Source organism: Accipiter gentilis, chromosome 7 (genome assembly GCF_929443795.1).
Source record: "Accipiter gentilis chromosome 7, bAccGen1.1, whole genome shotgun sequence".
Taxonomy (NCBI): Eukaryota; Metazoa; Chordata; class Aves; order Accipitriformes; family Accipitridae; genus Astur; species Astur gentilis.
The window spans coordinates 40,720,149-40,745,378 of record NC_064886.1 but is presented as its reverse complement, the minus strand read 5'-3'; the positions used below and the strand labels follow the sequence as shown (position 1 = coordinate 40,745,378).

General features: G+C 45.4%; 1 protein-coding gene across 1 annotated transcript; it reads left to right on the top strand.

Moving 5' to 3' along the window:
* Positions 1-2,566: 2,566 nt before the first annotated feature.
* On the top strand, positions 2,567-23,923 carry COTL1 (coactosin like F-actin binding protein 1). Its single transcript, XM_049805918.1, has 4 exons — positions 2,567-2,784; positions 3,251-3,333; positions 13,287-13,444; positions 22,562-23,923. The coding sequence occupies exons 1-4, from the start codon at positions 2,708-2,710 to the stop codon at positions 22,670-22,672; spliced, it is 429 nt and encodes a 142-aa protein (XP_049661875.1). The 5' UTR covers positions 2,567-2,707; the 3' UTR covers positions 22,673-23,923.
* Positions 23,924-25,230: the final 1,307 nt, after the last annotated feature.

Here is a 25,230-nt window from a genome sequence, read left to right as displayed (position 1 = left end):
ACAGGAGCAAGGGAGTAGCAATATATTTTAGGAGAGACAGCTAAGCCTCCTGTGGGCCCATAGCTCTGCAGAGTCATCCTGTTTGATCAGCTCCCTCTACCCATTCTGAGGCCCTTCTTGAACTTCATTAGTACAGTCTAGACAGCTGAAGGTCAGTCCAGTTCATGGTTCTGGAGACCTTTTTGTGAGGAAGTCCCTAAGTCCTCTTTTAAGTCCTTTCACTTTCCCTGTTGTCTGTGCTTCCTCTCTGAGGACTCCTGTGAGATGGACAGATGTTCCTGCCAGGCCAGTGACATCTTCCTGCGCAGGAGGAAAAGACCCATATGCAGAAGATGGAGGTCTCCAAACTCCCATATGAAAAGCAAACAGGGCTCACTGAAGTCAGACAAGTAGGTATTTTCCCCCCTCCATTTACAGCCTGATGAAACTGAGCACAATATTTATTCTTCCATGCGTTAAAAGAAAAAAAATCCATGAAAATATGTCAAAGACAAGGAAGAGAAGCAAAGAGAAGAGGTTTGATCCCATGAAGAAGGCAGCATTTCTGAGGTTTGAGTATGGCACTTTAAAGTGTGAGACATGAAGTTCCTAACAAATGTAATTCAAACACTCCAGCCTCTGGGTCACAGAGACCAAAACAAGGTTGAGTTTTTCTCCTTCTAAGGGAAATGACATTTCAGTCACCCACCTCTGCCCTAGGAAACAACAGGAGCTGAGGAACAAGCTTGAAGAGACAAGGACAACCAGCAGTTGTGACAGGTATAAACAGCAGTGAGGTAGTGCCAAAGGATGATAAATGCAGAATATTAAAAAAAAACAAACCACATTTATGAGCAGATAATGGTCAGCATAAAGGCTTTTAAAAAGAAAAAGTGTTCCTAAAGACAGTTCCAAAAGAAAATCAATAGAAATTCGGAACTATTAATGTGTGATTATATTATCATCTGGAGCCTGCAGTCTACAGATACTGAGTGTGATTCAGCCAGATGCCATGTCCTACACTTGTACTGACTTCAGAAATATTTCTCTCTTCCCTATGACCTCATCTACATCACAGAGATGCACTGCAGCAATACGCTCCTGTTTTGGGCCCTGATGCTACAGGGAACCTCATGTCATTCAGGACTCTCTCTGGAAGAAGCTGCATGCAGGATTAGGGCTTCCTATTCTATGGCAGTAAATGATGTATCTGACAATTAGCGCATGCTCTGGTGCTGTTGTTCCTTGAGGCAGTCTGAAAACACCGATTAACTGTGTGGTAATGAGGTTTCTTACTGTTCATTTACAACATATTGACATGAAAATAAATAATGAACATCCCACTGCAAACTTTAAAAGAAACAAAGTGTGATACTTTTTCTCATGGAATGTAGTTTTTATTAAATTTGCAATATCCAGGCCCCCCCCCCCCCCCCCTCAGGTTTAGGGTAGAAACCCACTAACACGTACAAGGACTGCTTTTTAAAACTCCAGTCCTTGGGCACAACAACATGTGATGACACTTATTTCAAGCCGAGTCCTGCAAAGCAAAGGACCTGCCTCTATTTCTGCGGGCGTAGGACTGAAGTGCAATCTTACAGCCAGCCCTTAATCCTTTGGTGTTTTTTTTTTTTGGTTTTTTTTGTTTTGTTTTGTTTTGTTTTTGTTTTTTGTTTGTTTGTTTGTTTGTTTTTTTGCCTAAACCCCTGCATCTCTCCGTAGCGTTTTGACTCGGGTTAGATGGTGTAGTTTTAATTGGCGGTGCTGGAAGCGCAGCCCGGCAGGGGGAGATCGCTCCATCTGAAAGGGGCTACAAACCCACACCGACACCCGTACCCACACCTGAACCAGCAGCGAGCCCTCACGACTCCAAAGTCACCCTCACAGCCCCCCTTAGGGGACCCCACGGAGAGGGGAACGGTCTCCCACTCCCACCCGCCGGCAGTCTCACAAAGCTTTCCCCGGCTCCTGCCCCTGTGTCCCGGCGCTCCCGGTCCGGAGCTTTCGCCTTTCCCCTCGCCTTTCCCCTCGCCTTTCCCCTCGCCTTTCCCCTCGCCTTTCCCCTCGCCTTTCCCCTCGCCTTTCCCCTCGCCTTCCTTTCCCCTCGCCTACCTGCTCTCAGTCCTCCTTTCCAGCTCGGCTACCTCCCGTGCGCCCTGCCCGGCTCCCGGCCCCGCCGCTCCATTTTGCGCATCCTTTCTTCCCTCTTATCCTCCTCCCGTCCGTCCGTCCGTCCGTCCGTCAGGGGCTGGAAAAACACCGAAAAGCCGAAAACCCCATCACTGCGGCGGACCCTCCGCTCGGGAACGAACCCCTCGCCACCTCCCCATCCCCCCACTCCACCCGGGCATCTCCCCGGCTTTGCATCCTCAAGACAGGTACCCCCCCCACCCCGCGACCCCCCCCACCCCCCACCCTCCTCCTTCGTCGTCGTGGTGTCCCCCCCCCCTCCCCGGGCTATTGCATCACCCCGAACCCCCCGCCCCGGGGCCGGCCGGGGGCAGGCCCAGCGCCGGCCGCGGAGCCATTGGGCAGCCGGCGGCGGGGCGGTGGGCGGGCGGCAGCGGGGCTCGGCACTGCGCGGTGCGGGAGCGGCGGTTCCCCCCCCCCTCCTCCTCCTCCTCCTTCCTCCTCCTCCTCCTCTTCCTCTTCTTCCTCCCAGCTCGTCGCCGCTCCGCGCTGCCCCCCCTTCGCCTCCCCCGGCTCGGCCGCCCGGCCGGCCGGCTCCATGGCCACCAAAATCGACAAGGAGGCGTGCAGGGAGGCGTACAACCTCGTCAGGGACGATGCCACCGAGGTGAACTGGTAGGTGGCCCCCGGCAGCTCCCGGACAGGCACCGGTGCTCTGTGATTCCCCTTGTGCTCTCCCTCCTCCCCAAAGGATGACTTCTATAGACCTGATTCCCCTTCTCCTCTTCCTCCTCTTCCTAAAGGATGGGGGGTTTTGACAGTATGTTCTTCCCCATCTCTTCTTTTCCCTTCCTAAAGGCTGAATGTTAAATGCATTATTGCCCTTCCCTTTCCCCCATCCCAAAGGCTGACTGTTAAATGCCTTATTCCCCTTCTCTTTTCCCCTTCCCAAAGGGTGACTTTTAAATGCCTTATTCTCCTTTCCCCTTCCCAAAGGGTGACTTTTAAACGCCTTAGTCCCCTTCTCTTTTCCCCCTTCCCAAAGGGTGACTTTTAAATGCATTATTTGCCTTCCCTTTCCCCCATCCCAAAGGCTGACCTTTAAATGCCTTATTCCCCTTCTCTTTTCCCCCTCCCAAAGGGTGACTTTTAAATACAATGGCTCTACAATCGTCCCTGGAGACCAAGGGGTAGACTATGAAACCTTTAAAAGGAAATGCACAGGTAAGCTCCGTCTTGATTGCTTTGGCACCTTACCGGGTTTCTTGCTGCCCGGTGCAAGGGGGGAAAGGATGGGAGAAAACTTGGGTAAACTGGAATTAGTGCTGCTGCTTCCCCGTGTCTGCCCTGTCCTGCATGATTGGTTTTCCAGCCGCCACAGAGTGCAACTCACTGAAGTCCATAGTCCAGCTGGTCCTTTGTCTCACCCTTAGACTTAAGGTCCTTTGGGCTTCCCCCACCCCCTCCCCCCCGCTTTGCACAATTTTTCATTGCTTCTCGGTTATAAACAAGATAAAACGCTTGATTAGCAACGGTCTCCTTGTTTAGCACTGCAGTTTCAAAGCAAAAAAGACTCAATTTTTGTGGCTAAAAAGATGCGGTCATACAGATCGTTTTGCAATAAAATTCTTCGGTAAATTGTATTCGTAGCGCTACAGTAACTCCAGTTAGAAGGCTTGCTCGGATTTTTTAAGAACATGAAACCTGAGAAGAGAGTGCTTATGCCGGAGATTGGCTTGAACAATACAGCACTGAAAACAATCGTATATGAGGCATTGCACAACCGCAACAGTTGCGGCTCTAGGTTTAAACGTGGCAGTTGATTGTTGAACTGTCGGTTGTAGAACATTAACAGGAGATATGAAGAGATGGGGAAAATGAAAATAAGTTGAGAAATATTTAACTTCATCTGATCTTAACTTTTGACGTGTTTTACAAAAGCGGGCTTTGATTTTTCTCAAAGTAACTTCTACAGGGAAATTGTATAGCTTTTCCTCCTACCTTGGCTGCTATTTAACAATGTCTCCAAGTGACAAGCTATGGAAGCATTTGTAACTAATACTGGACTATAGCAAAGTTGTCTTCACTGATCTAGTTACTCTACAATCAAGTATTATGGTTAACCTGTATCTTTAAATTATGTATCTGTATTGCGAAGGAGCTGTGTATTGAGCAGTCTCTCCCTTCTCAAGGTGGGGCGAGTCCCAGAGGCACTGTAGTCAGAGTCCCACAGCTATTGAAACGCCAGTGCCTGTCCAAATGGTCTCCCCTGAGATGGAGGGGAGAACTTCTAGTCATTTAAATGAGAGCAGGACTGGTCTCATCAGTCAATAAATATCATAGGAGAAAAATACATTTTAGCCCTTGGAAAGCAGCCGGTAAACCAAGACGGTTTAGACTGCTCTGCTACGACATTTGCAGTGGGGTCTTACCAGGATTAACACAGCAACTCATTTCCAGCTGTTCTTGAGATCTTTGCAGGGAAAATTCTCAAAACTGAAAAGGATCCTCTTATAGTTGATGTCAGAAAAGCTGATACCCTGTACTGCAAGAACTCCTTCCCACTCAAGTCTTCTTAATGGGCAACATAAGGAAAAAAGCAATTACCTGTCATACAGGGAAACCCAGGGCTCAGCACTTCTGAAGTTCATGCCTAAAGGCTTAGTAGTTTTCTTGGGAGGTCAACTGCTTCAGTATCTGAGTGCCACGTTCTCTGTCTCCTCTTGTGGCCAAGGTAACTGAGCATCTCCAGCATCTCCAGACATCTGAGGCTTGCAAAGGAACCTTCCCCATTTATTTTCTCTCCCTGTTTTTTTAAGGAGTCCATGTCTTATTTTGTCTGAACGGATTTTTAATGTTTTGCCTGGAGTGGCACCCTCTCAAGAACAGTTCCTAGCTTCCTTTCTGTAGCAAAGGGAATACTTTCATCCAGTGGCTCAGCAGGCAGAGGAGCTTTGGCAGGGAGCAGGCACCAGTTGGGCTGGGTAGGATGCATATAACAACTAATGGACGCACATACTGCACTTTGGAATACGGCCAGGTTTGTTTTCTTGCCATCATTTGCATGTGCCAAACCCTTATTTATAAACAGGGTATTATAACAGACAGAGTTCAAGGAAACCTTGTTTTATACCAGCAAAGTGTCAAGCTGACCCCAATACTGAAGCACGTTTAGAGCAAAAAAGGAAATTTTGCATATTTTAGGCATAAGCACAGTAGGGGAAGAGTTAAATAAGGGGCATCTGTGGGGTAGACTGTGGCCTATGGTTAGCCTTTAATGTGGAGCTAAATCCTTTAGAGCTGCTCCATCACCCCCCTTCCCTCTTCCTTCTTTCCTTCTTCGTTCGCATGCACCTGGTATGGGCTGCTCCTTGGCAGACCAGGGGCAAGAGGTTGTTCTCTAACTTACCTCTGGAGCACAGTTGTTGGAGAACTTAAAAGAACTGTGCAAATTCCTGTACCGGGTTCTTGGCTCAGTGCTAGAAAGGATCTTCCTCCACCCACGAATTCGGGTGCAGCAGTTGGGGAAGGAAGAGATGCAAGTTTTGGTGCCTCCATCTGTGCAGCAACTCTTCACCTGGACCACTAGACGTAGTCAGAAAACAAGGCTCGTGCCAGCATTGAAGTTAGAGCTTTCTTTCCCATCTGGAAGAAAGGCGCCAAATGTTACTATGAAGTAGAGCTGAAGCAAAGTCAGTAAAAAAGAGTAGGGGGGGATGGGAATTGCTGCTAAATATTATTTCTTCCTACTGCTACGTCTCTTCCCTCGTGGTCTGCGCTCCATCTCCTTCTACATTTTGCTGGAGGGGAGAAGAGCTACTATCAATGCAAACAGCTTCGGAAAATGTGATTAAAAGATTGAAAAAATGGCATCAGAATAAATTTCCTTCCTTGTTTTGGATTCCTGTTTTGTGAAAAACACTGCCCTGAAAGCCACGAAATACTGCAGCTGCCTCTGGTAGAAGCTGAGCATAATTTGGTGGTTGAAGGTGAGAGCGGGAACTGGAATTGAAAACCTCAGGATGCAGAGTGTCACCAAGCCCCTCTGTCAGAGCTTGCTCTGTTCTACTTTCTGCACCATGTATTTCACGCCATTCTGAGTGGCAAACATCTGTCCCTCCCACTTTCTTTAATAACCATTCTTATTAAAAGCACCTTCGGCATGCAGTACATATTGCTTGCCTCCAGGGCATTAAATTACCGAGCAGGCGGTGTCAGTGTGTGCTAATTCATGTGGCTCTGAGACCAAGAAGGTCTTTTGAACCAGTTTGGAAGACATTTGCCTGTGGTGGATGTCCTGCCCTTGTGCAACGACAGAGGTTAGGAAGGGCTGGAGGGCAGTAGGGTTGCATTTTTGCTTTTTCTCCACACCCCCACCCCCCGTACATAACCCTTTTCATGCAGACCGTGGCCCAACCCATTCCTGATTCTGCATACCTCCTCGGGGAATGAGAGTGGTTGACGACACAGGGAAAAGCAAGAAACTGAAATTGCTTCTTTTAATGGAAGTAGCAGTTCAAAAAGACTCTGTTAGAAACCATCTCTCTGCAAACCTCCAGCAACGCTCTGTGGGCTGCCGTTGAAGGAACACACGACAGACCGAGATGCCGAACTCCTGGGGCAGTGAAGCCTGTGCCCTGAGACAGGAGCTGCTGCTGCAGCCAGTCTGCCTTGGGCAGGTTTCATTACTCTCACTCAGATACGCGTTGCACATCAGACCCCGAGGTCACATATCCTGGGGTGGAGGCGTTTTCTTCCTAAGCTCTTTACTAAGCTTTAGGTAGTAGCAGAAAAGTTTAAGGAACTGCATAATCAAACTATCAACCTTTTCCCATCCCACTGTTTGGGGACAGCAATTGCCACTCTTAAAGGAAGAGAACATGGTAGGAAAAGCTTCTTCAGTGCTCTTTTGTTCAGGGTCCCAGGATTATGCTGCAAACACAGCCTGAACCCTCCACTTCTGCCTATCAGTTGCTGTCACGCTGTTGCTGTCAAGGTTTGCATCAGGCTGCAAGACTTATACGGTTTGGCTGGGGGGTAGTGGGCACTGCTTGAGTCTCAGGCAGTAGTCTTCTCTGTCCTCCAAAGACCAGCCCCAGGTGTGTGAACGCCTCTCTGCCGGTCTATCCCAAAGTAAAGTCGAGGAGGTTGGTTTAAACCACCAGCACAGTAAAGTCCTCATACGATTAGGAGGTAGCTGCTGGTGGCATTTCCTCTTGCAGACCTGCATAATGACCAACGTACATGACTGTATCGGCCTTTGTCTGACCCAAGGAGTCTGGAGACCAAAGTTGAGGACATTAATTGTGTCAGGGTCATTAAACACACAGCGTAGACACCCCCTGTGTCTTCTGGCTAAGGACTGTTTTGGTTGGGCTTAACAGCACAGATCACCTCTGCATTAAATAAGGACTTAATTTAAGGCTTTTGATCCATTTTACTTCATAGTTACAGCTCTTGCCTCTGCAGATGGCATGGATCCAGACGTAGCATTAATTTGGTGTGTAGTAGTACGTGCCATCAGTACACTTTTAAAAAAAACAGCTGAGCTGGTGGATTTGAAGCCAGAAACACAGATAAGAGTTGAAGGTTATTGTACGGAAGGATGTGAAGGCTCTTGGGGTTTTTTTTGTTGTTTTTAATTTCAAACTCTCATAACTGGGCTGGTGATGCTGTTGCTGAGAAGAGTTGAATGACATACAACTGAGATACTGAACTAAAAGTCCAGTCAAAAACATCCACTTAAACTTTTGTGTGTGTCGGTAATACCTGACTGCACTGGACAGCTTGCCTCAGTTTCTGTATTATGAAGCAGCAGAGCATCGCATTGCCTGTCTGTGCTTTACTTTAGTTTTTTTAAAGTATGTATTCTGCCATTAAGTAACGGACAGGTTGGAAAACTCTGTTTCCCCCATGCCACATGTGAACAGTTGTTTTTCAATGCATCGCTGACAAAAGAAATAATGAGCCTTTTATTTGGAAAGCCCCAGTCCAGATAAATAATTGCAATGACAGCATGAAATGGGATAGTTATTCATGTGTCTGAAAAGATCAAACCAAAACCACACTGTGCATTCAGCATGAGGAAGAACTGAAAATCTTTGGGCTGAAATAAATACCCTATAAAATCATTTCTGGTTGACATAAAATATTGGGAAGAAAATAGAAATAGAATCAGCTCCTAAGACAAATGCAGGCTCTTTGGGGCTTATGACAATTGTCCTATAAAGCCTGGCCTGCATATAAAATTTAGGAGCTAAGAGTTGAGAGATCACCAACATTATGTTGGCACCTTAGGTTGTAGGAAAGGTTTGTAAAAATGCACGAGGTCGTATAATGAGATAGGTGCTTATCTGTATTTGGCTGCATCTTAAGTTGCTAAAATGGGCTTTGTAAATCAGTCTCCTACTGCTTTTGTTTTTCCTCTTTAATGTTCCTCTTGCCTGCTTTCCCTTAATATCTATTAAAGGAAGACCAGGGGCCATGGGTGGCTTATGGGAACTTCACACTGACTTTGCAGCATTTCCCTGCCCCTGTGCCCTCCCTGCTCACTGTGAAAGTCATGCTCTTGGGAGGGTCCGCTGAAGTGGCACATGTTTGACAGCGATCTCCTGCCAGCTGGAGCTGTGGCTTAGACTGTCCCTTGCAATGTACAGGAGGTTGTTCTAGGGAATGTTCCTCACTCGTTTTTGTGGGAGTAACTCATCAGGTCGAGTTCCGCACTGAAATAGTAACTCTTTGCATTCAGTTTAGTTTTGTGATGCTTAATTAAAATAGCATAACTAACATAACCATTCCTTCCTTCAGAGAAGGGAAACAAAGATTAGCTGGATCCTCTGTTTCCTCCCACTCTGCCCTCCAGTACATACCCAGGTCAGGTGAGAGACCACTACAGGAACACTGTCACTGGGGTAGCAGCAACTCATTCTGACAAAACGCTGCTGGGGGCTTCGGTGGACCAGAGAAAGCCAGAGAAGTCAGCGTGGGGTCATCCTCCCCAGGCACTTGTGTCCCAAGGACCCCGTACTCACGTCAGCCACCCCAGGTTACATGGAAAAGGTTTGGTGCCCCAGCTACAGCATGCCCTGTGGTTACGGTCTTGAGGTCAAACATTTTGTATTTGTCGTAGATGACTTAATGAACATGTCTGCATGGTGCAAGGCAGCATTGCATCAGAGATATATGGGCTTCAGTACAGGGTTAAAGAGGGACAAAACAGTGTAGTGAGAGGTGGGGAAGGTTTTCTGTCTGCACTTCTAGCCACGTGACTACAGGGGTGACTGAAGAGGTGGAAAATGGACAAATTAATCTAAAATGGATTCATTTAAAACAAACAAATCCTCATGAAACCTGTCACGAGCTACCAGTAATTCATTGTTGGACAGAACGCAAAAGCAAATCATTCCATCAGCTGCCTTGCTGTATGTGACCTTGATTTAGCAGGCAGGTGAAGCTGGGAGCGGTGGCCTTATCTTGGCATCTCTCTGGCTTGGCCATTCAGAGCCGTAAGGCTAAGAATGGCGAAGCTTTTGACGGTGTATTTCTTTCCCTGCAGCTATTATCTTCTACTGATGAGTCAGTGCATTTTAATCTAATGGGGAATTTTTTAGTACAGCTGAACCAAAGGGTTTGAGTGGATGAAAAAGAGGAGAATACCATCAAGCGTATCTCTGCAGCTTGGCATTGAGCTTTGTTGACAGCCAAGGGCAGCTTAGTCAGTATATTTGGAAAATCCTGCCTACTGATAAGTAAGGAGTTTGGAGAAAAATACTAAGTGATGCTCATTAAGGCATTCATTGTACTCTTCGGTGTTTCTATAGCCCTATTGTCATGCTGTACAACCACAGTTAAAGGAGTAGTGATATTAGTAGGAATTAACGTTGTTAATTTCTGCTGTTTGTAACTTTCCAGATCTTCTCAAATAAAGCTGCTATTTCAGTTCTATTATTTGCTTCTCTCTGCCCTGAAATTCATGGCTTAGTGACTAGGAAGGTGGTTAAGTTGAGCTAGGCAGGATTTCCTCTTTTAGAGGAAATCTACTGTCTCTCTGATTTGTTACACTCCCCCACACACCCGGCAAATTCCTAAAACCACTATAAGTGCTTTTGTGTGAAAAGGGGGTTGGGGGGGTGTTGTGGATATTAATGCCTTGAGATTTCTAGCAGAGTTGGCACTGATGGCATTGATGCGTTCCAGCACAGCAAGGTGATCTGCAGGGTAGAACTGATTAACTGTGAAAGAGGAAATCTGGGAGTATAAAAGAACTTGCATTTTGATCCCGTTATCACTCTGAACATGCTTCAGACTAATTGTGAAATTCAATCACTTCTGCTCAGGGATTTTGACCTGCAGTCGGAGGGGCTCATACCCAGTCTGAGCTAGTGCTTAAAATCTCCGTGTCTGTCCCTGTTGCCCTTTTAGGAAAAGAGACATGTTAATTGCTAAGGGCTCCAATTCACATTCCCTCTTGGCTTTATCTGCAGCTGCTGAAACGCTCCTCAGCTGCTGCAATTCACAGACTGGCACATCAAGTTAAAGCATCACGTATTGGTAGTTTATATTAAAAACACTGGACTGAAAATGGTGGCAGCTGAAGAGCCTGTTCTGCCTGCTGTGGGGACACAACCTCCATGGGGAGACAGGAGGAGAAAGCACGCAGCTTGGGTGTAACCTTTCAAGCCCCCACAAGTAAACCAGGTAAATTCTGCCCAGGATGGTGACTCAGAGCCCCGCATCTAACCTCAGTTGCTCATTAAACTTATTGGGACTTAACATGATGAAGTAAGAGTTGCTCATAGTCACTGAGTAGTAGATGATCTAATAGATAAAAGCCCAGGTGGAATTGCTGGGTTTGGCTCTCTTTGGTGCCACTGATCAAGCTGCTTTCAGACAGGATGGGAAAGCACTCAAACTCTTCTGCTGAGAAGCAAATCCTGCTGCTGCCAGTGATCTGTGTGTTCATGTCAAATTAAAGTTCGTGCTGACGGATAAATTCCTTCAACTTCCTTTCTACATCGCTATGAAAAAGCACTGCTTTTTCACATTCATTGTATTTTTGCATTGTTTTTATTATAAAGGGGCATATTCCAAAGCAGTCTTCAGGATCTGTAACAGCCTTTGGTAGAAGGGGCAGGGATGAAAAACCTACATACTCAAGGTGGAAAGCAATGGGTCCATGGGAAGGCCTGTGACACGGTTACAGTATAGTAGGGGCCAGGACTTCATGACATTAAAGTGCTTTCCAGCACTGTGTTCCCATAGGAATCACAGTACAATTCTTAGCGGAGTGTGGCCTCCTTTACTGTCAGATCTGGGAAAGAAAGTTTTTTTCATAGAACTGTTAATAGTAACGTTAGGGGATTTACTGTCTCTCTTCACCTTGGGTATTTCCTGGCTGTCGGTTCATTTATGGTTCTAATCAATCTTGGGAAGAGGATTTACTGTCAGAAACAGGAGTCCCTCCGTGCATTTCTTGTACTTGAAAGTAATAGGGTATCTGAGAGAGAAGTTTTGTTTGCCTGCGCTGTGGATACACATGACTTGCTCTCCTTCCAAAGATCCATCTGGATTTTTCCTTTGAATAAGATCTCTCTTTCTCTTTGTTTCAGTTTTGAAATCTAGGGAGAAGTTTGTTTTAAGCACTGTACCGGCTCACACACATCCCTACATACATTTTCCAGTTTTCCCCAGTAGTCCTCTCTCACTGGCAAAAAAGTACATAGAGAACAAAATAAGGAGAGCATAGGTGGATTTTTTTCAGACTTAAAAACGTCTTATCTTTTATCAAGGGGTAGTTGTCTTTACTCCCACTTTGGCAAAACAAAGTGTTAAAGAAGCTTTGAGATCTGTCAGCTTTCAGAGAACATCCCACTTTTTTTGCATTGACTTCAAGCAGCTTATTTTCTGGGGATGAGCAATTTAGAGCTGCTTCTCCCCTATTCCCAGAGCTCCTGGGGCCGTCCTGACTGTTCACAGAGCATGCTGTAACGGATCCAAGGATGGGGATGTTGGCAAACATTGCTACACCTGGAGCCTGCGTTTCCACCTGGCAGTAGTCAAGACAGCAAATAACTATAAAGCATGTTGAACTGGTCACAACAAGCGTAACCAGGATTTGCATGATTCTTTTCAAACAGCAAGTTTGTTCTTCTATTTTGAGTCATCTCATTTCATTAGGAGGTCTGGAGTGACCTCTAACAGATGAAGTAGCTATGATTAGGTCTATTCCACGATTGCACAACTGTCCATCTGCTCTGCTTTTCTGCACAATCCTGGTTGAAGGCTCCAGTATGGTGTATGCCACCGAGGCTGGGGATACGAGTGGATGGTATCACATGCTTTCCAAGTGCCTGTGATCATGAAGGCGTCCAACTGCCTCGGTTGATGAGTCACCCTGCAATGAAGGAACGAACTCTTTGAGACAAGGAGTTTACAAGGTTTTTACACATATGGCCAGACTAAATAACTCTAGTCTGGCGTGATATAGCAGAAACCAGCTGTGAAACAAAGATCAGAACAGTTCTAAAATCCAAGGCCTTTCTCTACAGGGCTTCAGAAGGAGTAGAAAAACACATCTGGGGAAGTAATTGCAGATTTTTCTTCTGCTCCTTCTCCCCTCCTCCTTGTAAACTCATACTACAAGTGAGCCAGAAATGTTGCTGAAGGGAAGGAGGGAAAAGGATCAGATTTGCACAATGGCCTGGGTATATGTTATAAAATGTGACTCAAATCCTGCTATCTTGTAAGAAAGAGATGCTGGGAAATCACTTTCTTCCCTTCTTGAACAGTGACCTGCAGGTGAATGATCTGGCTGAATGTGTAACTGGGGTTAGCTCTGTCCTCTTGAACTGTCCATTGACTGTATTTTAGCCATTTCCAAACTCACTAGCAGCACACTAATGTGGTGTGGGGTGGCCAGCACAGCCAGCTTCCTCCCAGTAACTCAGAGCACCCCAGGAAGGGCAGACCTAACGCTGGCAAAGTGCACCTTGCAAGCAAAGGGCAATATGAGCAAAGCCCCTGCATTGCCCTGGTAATTCTGAACGATGGTGTTGTAACACAGGATCAGTAGCTTGGCTTGGTCTTTAAGCTGACAGCAATAGTCTCACCCTGGAAAATGGCAAGGCAGGGATGTTTCTTTTTTTAATAATTTTATCCTTTTTGCTTTGTCTCTCCAGACGATGTTCGATTGTTTGGCTTTGTCCGATTTACCACCGGTGATGCCATGAGCAAGCGAGTCAAGTTTGCCCTCATCACTTGGATTGGAGAGGATGTCAGTGGCCTGCAGAGAGCCAAAACTGGGACCGACAAGACTCTGGTCAAAGAAGTAGTACAGGTAACCTCTTCTTTCTGCTTCTAACCGCCAGTTCTCATCACTTTCAGGTCTACAAATGCCAGCAGGAGGTGAGAGAGGGGGAAGGATTGGATCATCCTTCAACTTAGTAGTTAATCCTTTAAAAAGAAGACAGTTTCCTATTGCCTGTCTTCCTGCTAGGAAGACTTAACATCTGCCCTTTGAGCAGTCAGGCATAAAGAAGCACCTTTGAGCTTAAGGCCGTCTTAACTATTTCATGAGGAGGGAATATATGCACTCCCCTCCTTGTCACCATTAAGATGCTTCCCATCTCCTTCCTTGATATGGAAATAATATAATATTGAATGGTGGAGAACAAGGCAGTATCAAGTTAAGCCAGTAAACATAAAACCCCACGCCCTTGTTTAAACTTCTCTTGAGGCCTTTTGTCTCTGCACAATGAATTCCTGGACTTAATCAACTCAAGTCTGAAGTCCCTATCAGTACCAATTAACTAACAGCTCTTAATAGCTAACTAGATTTGAATAGTCTTCTGTTTGGCCTTGGGCGTGTGAGGCAAAAAGAGAAATGCGCTTGGTACACACCTTGGAAGGGTTTCACTTGCATTTATCTGCCCCCACTGAGCTTATCATTTAACTCTCAAGGCCTCCTAGGGCACTCTGAGCCAGGCTGGCTCTGTTGGGCTCTAAGCGCAGTCCAAGCATGAAAATAAGCAACAGCCGCAAGAGAAGTGAATTGTGGAAGGCTGCAAAGAACTGCTGCTGAAAAGCTGCCTTTAACAGAGAAGATGCTAACATTTAGCATGTTTCTTCTGAAGTATTAAAGCAAGATTAGCTCTTTCAGCTAAACCTAGGGCCAGCTCTCCAATGCCTGAGAAATGGTCTTTCTTAAGTGCTTGGAGAACAGACTGACCATTGAAATAATCTCCCTCAATAACTGCGTTCTTGCCTGTGTAAAGAAATCTCCCAATAGGACAACATGAAGGATGAGAATGAAGTCCCCTCAATTCATTGGTAGTTTGTATGATACGGAAGATTATATTTAGATAAGAAGCATGAAGAATTCAATAAATTTATATCCTTCCAGAAGATAAGCACTAGTGCTAAATGTTTCAAAATGACAACTACGCAGAGGGGTCCTTTCTGAAAAGAAACTTCCATAATGACACCTGAGAGATAGGAAAGCAAATCTCTGTTCATGTGAAGCAGCTGAAAGTATGTAATTGTAGCTGAAGATTAAATTATAGAGTACTAATGAATGACTCATATAAGAGTCCCTAAGCCCAAGATTTTTTGAAAAATATGTTTAGACAATTTATTCCTGTTGAGTTGAATAGCATTCCTGAATGCTCTTCTAAGATCTGTCCCTCAGGTCTGTTACATATAATTTGCAATTTCACTTGTTTCATCTTTGATTAGTAGTCTGTATGAGTTAATAAACTGGTGGAACATTAACCGTTCTTGGCTGTTACTTAAAAGCTTTCATATTCCAATTAATCTGTACTAAAATATGAAAACAATACAACTTGTGCTTAATACACTTCTTTTGAGCAACCATGTATATAACCCACTCCACAGCATTTCTGAATGTAATGTCAATGGTGATCTTTACAAAAGACATTATCTTGACAACTATTTTGAATAGTTTTACATATGCAACTGTGGAATCCCTCTGCGTAGGATAAAAGCAGAACTGTTTTATTCTTTTTATGCATGTAACCTTGCAGATAATCTGTCAAAACAAAAGAGGACAAGAAAGTCCAACTGGAATTTAGTGGAGGGAATTTATTGCAGAGCTATTTCACTCTTCCGAGTTCTTTTGACCTTCAAGTACATTCCCAGTCACCCCACTGCTTCTGATTTTTACAGAGATTATTTGAGATGTGAGTTATACATAGAAAAATGCAGTTGGTTGTTTGCTGTAATGATAAACTACAGATCTGACTCAGTGTTGGTTCATCATTTGGAATAAGTATTACCCTAAAGTGGGAATTTTTTTCTTTACAAACCCTGAAGAGAATCTAGGCTATTGATGCAGTTTGGCTCTCTGCAGTTTTAGTTGTGTGCACAGCCCATAGGTGCACTTACCCTGTGCGACATGGCTCCCCTTCCAAGGAAGTGTGGTACAAGGAGGCTTTTTGTACAGCACATAACAGCTTTGATTTTGTGATCTATAGAAACGATTGGTTGGGATTCCAGAACAACAGCTCTTCAGTCTGAGAAGCCCTCAGTAAAACTTGAAGGGCTCTCACTATCTTATATTTGCAGAAGCTAACTGTGGCTCTCTATTTAAGACCAAAGCTCCAGTGTGAGGGGAGGCCTGCTTTATATTCTCTGCTATGTTGTAGATGCATTGATGAGCTACGGTTGAGCTCTGCTCAAAGCTGAACAAATGCCAATAAATGTTGTTCTTCCACTGAGACACTCAAAGTGAAAGACAGTCAGCTTGAATACCACCTAGCAAGCAAAACCCACCATGTTGCATCTGTAGAATAAAGAGGGTTCACACATGGTGATTATTAACGGTCTCCTAGAAGCACCTGCCATAAGGAAAACGCGAGGGATATTAACTGTTGAAGAGTAGATTATGGGCTTGTGAACAAAAGGATGAAATATTATAACGCAAGGAGAGGAACTGGGTTGCCCTCGCTTTTGTATTCCTCCCTTGGAAGGGGGAGCAGGTGCTGTGAATTCTACAGGGAGGTGGCTTGGGAAGCAATGCTGATAGTCAGCGGAGGAGGTTGCCAGAAAATCTCTCATGAAGAAAGGACAATTGATTTTTAGCTGTAATAACTGTAAAATTACAGGGATGAATCTCATCTGGTACAAACAGCCATAGTTCTCCTGATCTGTACTAGCTGAGAATCAGGTCTTCTTGCTTATTTGGGACTATCTTTATTACCTCTTTAATGTTGTTGGAAAATGGGTTTTGCATTTATTGTATTTATTTTGGATTGCAGAAAAGTGCATTTTGCATTTAAGGAACATTCAGTAGCTTTTTTCCACAGCCATTTACTTTCCATCCTTTCCTCTTTACCTCAGCTGGAAATCTTGGATCAAATCAAGCCTGTGACCTGGTCCAAGTCATTCAGCTGAGAGCAGGTTAGAAGTAAGGCCAGGATAGGGAACAAGTATTTATCTGTATCTTCTTAATGGTATAACTAAGTACTAATGTATGGAGACTTTCCTGTGTAAATGGAGACATGGAGTAAGGTGATGCAGTATCCCATCTTTTCTCCAGTAAGCTGCTGTCTAGGCCAAGGACAGACCTAGGGGTGGGGGGTAGTAGCACACAACGTCCCATGCCTTGCAGGCTGTTGCTTAAGATGTTTGGGAGTTAATTTCTGCGGTACAGCCTACACCTAGGTCTAGAATGATCTAAACTTAACAGCAGGGGAACTTTATGAAACAGTAAGCCAGGATGACTTCAACTACAAGGTTGCATCTATTTTGTCATCAGCATGTCTCACCTTGTACACGTGGGTGAACTGGCAGATGCTTACTGTGAGCCACACACACAGCAGACCCCACAGCATTTGTGTCCTCCGCACAGCTGCAGTTTGATCACTGTGTACCACTCCTTGTCATGCCAAGGTTGTACCCAGCTGCCAGTAGATACCAGCTGAACAGAAAGGCTTTGGGCATATTTTCTGCTCGGCTAAAAAGGAGATCATCCAGAGCTTGTCTTAAACTCATGTTTTATGTCCCTGGCAGTAAGGACGGTTCTGCCTTTTACCTTCTTTGTATGCACAAGCTGTGGCTCATTCAGCCTTAGTACAAATCCATCCAGGAGACTCTCTGTAGTCTGCGGGCTGTTGTTTTGACCTCTTTTATTCCAGAGGCCCAGGAGAAGGTTGGTCAGCTCAGCTTAAGCCCAGAAATCAAGGCTATTGTATGCTGCTCATCATGGCTAGGAACGGCTGCCAGCATGAGGTTCAGTTCAGCCAGAAAAATTCCTGCAAGGTGAAACCTGGCAGCTGTGGGTTTTAAGTACAGGAGCGTCAGGCCTTCCAGTGAATGAATGGCCCCATTCACTTTGGGGAGAGGCAGAGGGATGATGTTATGGTGCTTTTCTTCGAGTGAGGACAAGCCCAGGCACAACGGTTGTGGGGCTGGGAGTGGCAACTGGTGCTAAAGTGGTCTGGTTTTGATGTAAATGCCAAAGAACTGAAAACAGGACTCAGTTTCCCTCTGAGTGTTGCTTCCTCTCTGTGAACTTGTTGCCCTTCATGACTGCATTTCCTACCAGGAGGTTTCAACCCTTCATTAGGCAGTATGGAGGTCTTTTTCCTGATGGGACTGTATTTTCCTGCAGGGCTGTCTCAGCAAAGGGACTGCCCAACCTTTGCCAGCTTGTCCTGTTTTCCATGAATTTTGACTCTTCTCTGTTTTCTTCAGCACTCCTGCCCCCACAAAGTCTTGTGCTCTATTATTTGCCTAAATTATATTCAGGGTAAAACAGCTCTGTTTCTGTGAGCAAATATTCATGGCATTTTATTCATGATTATTTTTGGTGAGGAATTTGCCTGGCTTTAGTGATGTCAACAAGTTTACCAAGTTCCTGCTTTGGAGCTCATGGCTGGATCTTCTTTTGTTCACCTTTCTCTTTCCCTCTGGATTCCTCACTGCACCGATGCTGGTACCTCATGAGGGAGGACCCACTTACGGGGTTACTGTCCCTGGTCTCGGGACAGATAAAGCATATACAACTCTATGTATGTGCATTAGGTTTCTCATGTTAGTACAGTGGCCTAAACAGAAGATGGTTGAATAGCTTTGTTAGAGGCAGTCAGAAAATCAAACTCATGTGGTAACGACTATGTCACGGTGGCTTTGAGAGAGTCTTTCTCAAGAGGGTGAGTGAGATCCTGCTGGGAAGGCAAACAGAATTGTTCTTTTTGACTGTTTTTCCTCTTCTGGTTTACTGTAATGACCATACCAAATGGATATAGATTTACGAGAACTCTTAGTCGTAGTCTAGAGAAGGTGGTTACTTTATAAGTAACTTTTTCAGGCCAGAATAAGCAGCTTCTCATCACCCCATATCTGACACACAACCCTGTGACTTTTCCAGTGGGATGCAGCACAGATAGGAAGAATTTGCAGATCAGCTGAAATGTAGTTCCCGTTGCTGAGAGAATGTGTTTGCCAGAGGTTTGGGCTGGCTTCTCCCAGTAGCTGGAATTGGTCCATGTAAAAACTGGCGAGGAGTAAATTTGAAGAGAGGGGTTTTGCTGATAGCTTGGAGTCTGACAGCTGATCACAGGACCAGGTTTGGTGTAGCCATAGTAGAGTGACAGGCAGTGGTACTGTACTGCTATCGGCGCTTGTCACTTTATAGCTCTCCTGGTACTCAGAGAAGGCCTGCTAGAACATACCTCTGCTACAGCCATAGGATGTGTCCGTTCTTCCCCGTGACCCCAGGTCCAGGACTCATACCGTGCTGGAAAAGAAACACGGGAGATGTCATCTCCTCTGTGCTGCATCTGCACTGAAAATCAGATGACTAGTGGATGGGAGTGGTGACATTAAGCACAGTGGAACTGAGGATTTTGAACATCAGTGGAGGCTGCTGCAAGCCCAAGTGTAAATAAAAACAGCAAGAAGCTGCTCAACTACCTGGCACCATCCCTAGCTGCTAAGAACCCAAGTGTCTGTAGACGATATAAGGATTTTCCTTCTGGCTTCAGGCCTACCCATGCTGGGATTTATAAGGGCCTCTGCAGACCTTTTTGGTACAGTGTCTGCACCAGACAGATTTTCCCTTGGCCAGCTTAGGGAAATTTTATGGCCCCATATGCTAAACATTCAGCGCCTGGAAGAGGAAGAAAATCTACTCCACCCTTTTTTTTCCCCCATAAAGTTGTCTGGAAGAGAGAGGCTGGACTGAGCTTGCTGTACAAATTTCATGCTTCCCAGGGAGAGATGCAGGCTCACTTTCCGCAACCTGACCTGCATGGTTGAAGCCCTTTCTCTCTGTGGTGTCGCATGGAGGTTGACCCAGGGGATTGGATTGCAAAATTGTGATCCTCTGCTACTCAGGCACAAAGTGAAGCACGTGTTAGATAGGTGTATTGAAGAACCATGAGTAAACTTTATTAACTTTACTTTTTACATAGCATTCAGTGATTTGAGAGGCAAAGCAAAGAGACTGTGGTCACTGTTGTGTCACGAGAGTGATAAAGATAAATGGCATCATTGTTTTTGTTATCTGTAGGCTGCTGGTGACTCTGGGGTAAATACAAAGGCTAGGATTCATTCACAGGGCTTGCTGCGGTTGTAAAAAGCTTGAGGACAGGGGGAGGAGAAGAGAAAAGGAAGTGGAGGATGTAAAATGAAGATGCATGTCAGCAAAGCAAGGTCCCAAGCATCAGAGTTATGCACGGTGCCTTAGGCGGCTCTAAGTTCTGCAATTCTCTTGAAAGGCATTAGATATCGGTATGTGTGGGAGAAGAGAAAGCAGGGACTTTCCCCACCCCAGTCTTTTATGGGCAGAAAGAAAATCCGGTGGCACAGCAGAAATCTGGCTGAAGTCGGATGCCTGTTGGCATTGCTGTTAGCCACTGGAAGCTAGGATTTTTCCTGGTGGTTTGCAGGAGCCAGTTTGCTATGATCAGTTATTTATAATTGCAGGTGACAGTCATGCCAAATAAGGACCATTGACTGGTCTAGCTAACATCAGACCCAATTAAATCAGTTGGGAGTAGTTTTACGTTCCAGCAGTTTCAGTGGGGGGCAAAAAAAGAGCGGAATCTGGGTAAGATGGCCCTCAGCTGCAAAGTGCTGCTGTTGATCATGGGTGCCCAGTCACCTGATCTGAGAGCCAGAGTTCTCCTCTGATCGTGTATGAGTGCACTTGCAGTTTTAATTTCAGAATCAGCTGGATTCTGCAGAGTAAGCATTGAAGGAAAGCCTCCCCGCATTTATAAAATACACATACTTTTCATGGAGTCCCTCAGAAATTATTTTATGGGCCAGTCTCAGTTCTCACTAAACTCAGGGCAAAGACTAGCACTGGAGTCAGGTAGTCCTGGATAATCTGCTTCCTGAGTTGAGGAAAATTTGTTAACCCTGTTAGCACGTAGAAAAGAAATTGAAGCGGCTCAGCTCAAAAATCACATAGGTAGCACACCACAGTGAGCATCAAATAGTTGAAAATCCTTTGTTTGGTCTTAGCAAGAGCTGAGCTTTGCAGAGATCTCACACAGGAGATCTGGAAGTAGGACACTTGTGAGCATAACCAAATCTGATGTTTCGGGCAGTTTGCTTCTTCATTTCCACCTCAGAAAAAGGATATTTTTTTTCTCTAAATAAACAATTTCTTTCCCATTTTCCCTGAACTCTGCTAAGACATGGATGAGTGCCTGCAATGTCTGTCTGTCCTCACACCAAGAAAGCTGACCACTGAAGCGTGGAGCAAAATGGTGCTGTGAAGCAGTTGTTATTTCTTAGGACTTTGTCTAGCTGCAGCTGAACTAAAGCAGAGCAGACAAGGCTTCTTGTAGCCGCTATAAGTTTTTTTTTCTCCCCCCCCCCGCCCCGAAGCAACTCCTCAGTAGTGAGGATTTCCTACAGCATGAAACAGGATCAGCCGCAGCCTGGGAGACTGGCGGGGGGAGGGAGCTGTTTTTGCTCTCCCTTCCATTTCTTCTACCGCATGAAAGAGGTGCTGAGGCTCTTTCAAGCTGAATCCTTCTCCACCCCCTCCTTTACACGACTCTGATCCCAAACTGAGACCCTTGAGATGCTGCCAAATAAAGAGCTCTCCCATGGCTTAAGAGTCTGAAATCAATTAGAACAGCCCCCCCCTCCACAGTTGTGCTGGGGCTGTTCCAGCACCGGGGAGACCCACACAAGATGACTGCTTCTTCTCTCAAAGCATCACCTCATTCTCTCAGGCAGCCTCCGTCCATCACCTTTCGGGGCACTCGCTGCCCAGGGAGCCAGGCATTGCAGCTTCCCTGAGACATTGCAGCAGGGCTGCTGGGATTTTAATTCTTTTTTTTTTTTTTTTTTGACGTCAGTTTGTCCCTGGCCCTGCGGAGTGCAATGGATGCTTGTGTTTTTCATGCTGTCTAAAACCTCTGTGGGTTGGGGGAAGGGAAAGACACATGCAGTGTTCTCAGTTGTGGTTAGGAAGGGAAGGAAAATGCTAAAGCAAGAAGCAAATGCGAATGTTTGCTGAAGCATCTGTGCACACACATGCATGCCACCCTTGCTATGAGGCAGGAGGGCCCCCACAAAGGAACAAATCCCTGACTGTAGTGACACCGCCGTGACAAGTGCCCTAAAGGCACCATGGGATCCCATTCACAGTGATCTGTTCCAAGAAAGGTTTTCTCTGTTCACAACCTCACATCGCAGCATGCTACCGAGGCCTTGCCCAGCTCCCCTAAGTTGCAAAGAGCATTCAAGCAGCTAGATAGCTGCTCTGCAGTACACAAATGTATTAATAAAGCGTATCCTTAAAGGTCACTTTGGATCATTAGACCACAGAACATAGTGGAGCCTATTAACAATACCAGCAGCCTGTCTGGTACAGTATCTTGGTTTTGGCCATGATGCGTATTAGATAGTTGAGGAGTCAGTAAATCTACTCAAGTAGACTTATTTGCTCCTGGTACCATCTGCATGTTGCTCAATCTTTAATTGAAGCATCCTCCTATCCTACGCCAATGGAGTATGATACTGTAGTGTACTGTGGTATAGCACTGTTCTCCTTTTTTTTGGAGAAGGGATCCTAAAAAGGGCACAGATGGGATTAGTGGCTTGCCCAAGATTATGCTGAGGGTCAGTGGCAGTTAGAAGGTCAACAGTTTTGAGCTTTTTAGTTTGCATACTACTTAGGAAACTTGACCTAACCTAGCCTGTGCATTTATCACTAGGAAGAGTTGTTGCATAGGGCAGGATTGGGTCTTGCAGCCGGTGACTGCAGAAGTAGACACATAACATTTTTCCAGGTTAAGTCTTGGGTTTTGCCATCACTATTCTTCTGTCTCATCTACAGCTTCTGTTTATCATCCCTACCACCCAAGGGTATGCAGCTCATACAGCCATGGAAGCTGGATAACCTGTCTTTATTCAGGTATTTGGACAAGCATCCCCGTTTTTTAACTGACTTTTTCTTTATCTCTCGCAGAACTTTGCCAAAGAATTTGTGATCAGTGACCACAAAGAGCTGGATGAGGATTACATCAAGAACGAGCTGAAGAAAGCAGGGGGGGCTAACTATGATGCACAGACTGAGTAAACGCACAAACCTCCTGGCACCATCACCTGGATCTCAAAGGGAGGGGAAAGGCACAACAAACTAACACAACTGAGAGATGAGGCAACTGAAATCCCTGGCTTTCTGTGTGTGCACCTAAGAACTCCCTTTCTTTGCATACAGTGGACTTTTATTTTCCATTCCATCTCATGCAACATCCCTCTCTGGGGTTCTGTTTTTCTTTTTTCCCCATTTTTTACTCATAACTCTGTCCATGTTCTCGCATCTGTGGAATTTAGGTTTGTCTCTGCTTTGGTCCTATTCAGCATTGTGTTTGTAGAGGCTTGCCATTGTGTCCTTCGTGTGCCTGCGTGTCTTTGTGTTTAGTTGGGCTCAACCTGGTCTCTGAGGGGAGAAAGTTTTGGGGGAGTTCTGAACATCGATTACTTTTTTAAAAAATTATTCTGAATTATATTCTTGGGAATAATATTTTTTGCTGTGCCAGGCTCAGATCAACTTGAGTTGACTTCACTCAACCTTTGATTAAATTGTCTCAGCTTAAATGTCCAGCTGAGACGTTATCTAACAGCTTACACAACAAAGCGAACAAATGAAAAAAATCTTCAACTCTTAACAAATGGGAATAAATTTGCCTTAAACATTGCTTGACAGTTGCTATGCTATGTGTTGCATCTCTATCCCTCCCTCTTAAAAATAAGATCCAACATGATCTGAATGTGGGGGTTTTGTTGTTTTTTGGAGGTATCATGGCACAGTAAACTGAGGGGCTTAGAAATGTCTGGGCACTTGTTCACTATTTTGTGTACATTGGTCTCTGGGTTTGTATTTGACTTTCCTAATGCTGGGGCTCAGGAGGTGAAACTGAAATGCATAGATTTCCTTTCTAAATGATGTCTGCAAAAATAGCAGCCGCTGAATCCTAGCAGCCTTCTCTGCCCATGTCCCCCCTATTTTTATTTTTTTTTCAGTTAAACAGAATATCTTCAGTTATTTGGGGCCTTCAGGCAGTGAAACATCCTGCAGCTGTGACCGAGGGATGGAGCAGGGCAGCTCTGTCCCAGTCGGGATGAAACAACAGCAGAGGCCCAGAGGGAACCTGGGCACAGTTTGTTTGGAACCAAACTGTTTGTTTGGGGGGCTTCTTTGTATGGCTTTGTTTTTCCATCAAAGGTAATTGTCCCCAGAATTATGTGTAGGGGGAAACTGTCTTGTACTGGGGCTTGGGAGTCAGCGCTATAAACCTGTTACAGAAATAAATGTTTTTCAAGAACAGTTCTCAGCGACTCTGTTGTTCTTTTACCTTCCCTGCAACAAGCAGCCTATATTTAGGAGGTCTCTTAATCCTGGGTGCAAGGCTTTGAGCTCTTGCAATCTTGGGGCTATTAGGAGAATTAAACACTGGCTTAAATGTAAAATGATCTCGGTGCCTGCAGCCCTTGTCTGCTCATCTCTGCTCTGAAAGACAGAGGTGACCACAGTGCATCTGACATACTTTAGTTCAGCAGCTCTACATCTGAATTTCCAGCACCAAAATGGCAAGTGGGAATTGTAATTAGGTCAAAGAGAATCTCACACCCACATAAAATAAATGTGGAGAGGTCAGGAACAGATTTGGGAGCAAGAATGACACTTTCAGAGGGAAGTTTTGCAGCTTCCTGCACAGGGTTACATGGGGTGTTACAATTCTAGACTGAACTTACTAAAACTTGCCCTGAAAGACAGGAAACGGTTATTTTCTACAGGACTGAGAGTAGGGACAGGCATAACTAACGGGAAAGAGCTTTGCAGAGGGCTTGTGATGCTCCAAGGCTTTGCCTTACTGGTTCAGTGACCATGATAAACTTTTATTTGACAGCTTGTGGGGTACTGAGACAACAATCTCTGTCTGGTCTTGAAGCCTGGCAGCAGTTATCGCAAGAAATTCATCAGCACCAGCTGTGGTGTGGGGTTTGATGCACTGCTCAAGAAAAAGCTCAGCACAGAGGCAAAACAGCTTTCTCAGCCGCTCAAAGGCATCTCAGCAAGACGAAGTGGAGCACTTGTGCTGCCTTTGGCGAGCTGGCCCCAGGGATGGAAGAAGGGAAGGCATCACCCTGGCCCCTTCGGTTGCTTTGCTATGTTCAGTCAGCCTATGCCTCCCACAGAGTGTTTTTCTGAAGACTTTCTAAATCTTTTCCAAATATTTGTCTCCTCCAGGTAACGTCTCCAGGCATGTCTGTTCTGTGCTCTGTTTGACAGCTGCTCTTAGGGCCCAGTGCCCTGCGTCTGGGGCTGACTCACCAGTGGCGGCTGGACGGGCTGGGAGAGGAGACAAAGGGCTTGTTCCTTCCTTGGTTTTCTTCCTGACTTCTGCAGTGGTTTGAAGTGGGACTCCAAAACACTCCTACGTGATAACCATGCCATTTGCCCTTAGTCAGTCCAGTTCACAGAACATGTAAGATCCTGTATTCCCTCTCTGAATCGCCTCTGTGGTGTACTGACACATGTGGTCCCATTTTGACCACAGGAATATCAAGCTTGCAGTCGCTAGTACAGCAATTGCATGAGCAACATTAGATACACGTGAGAAAAATGAGGAA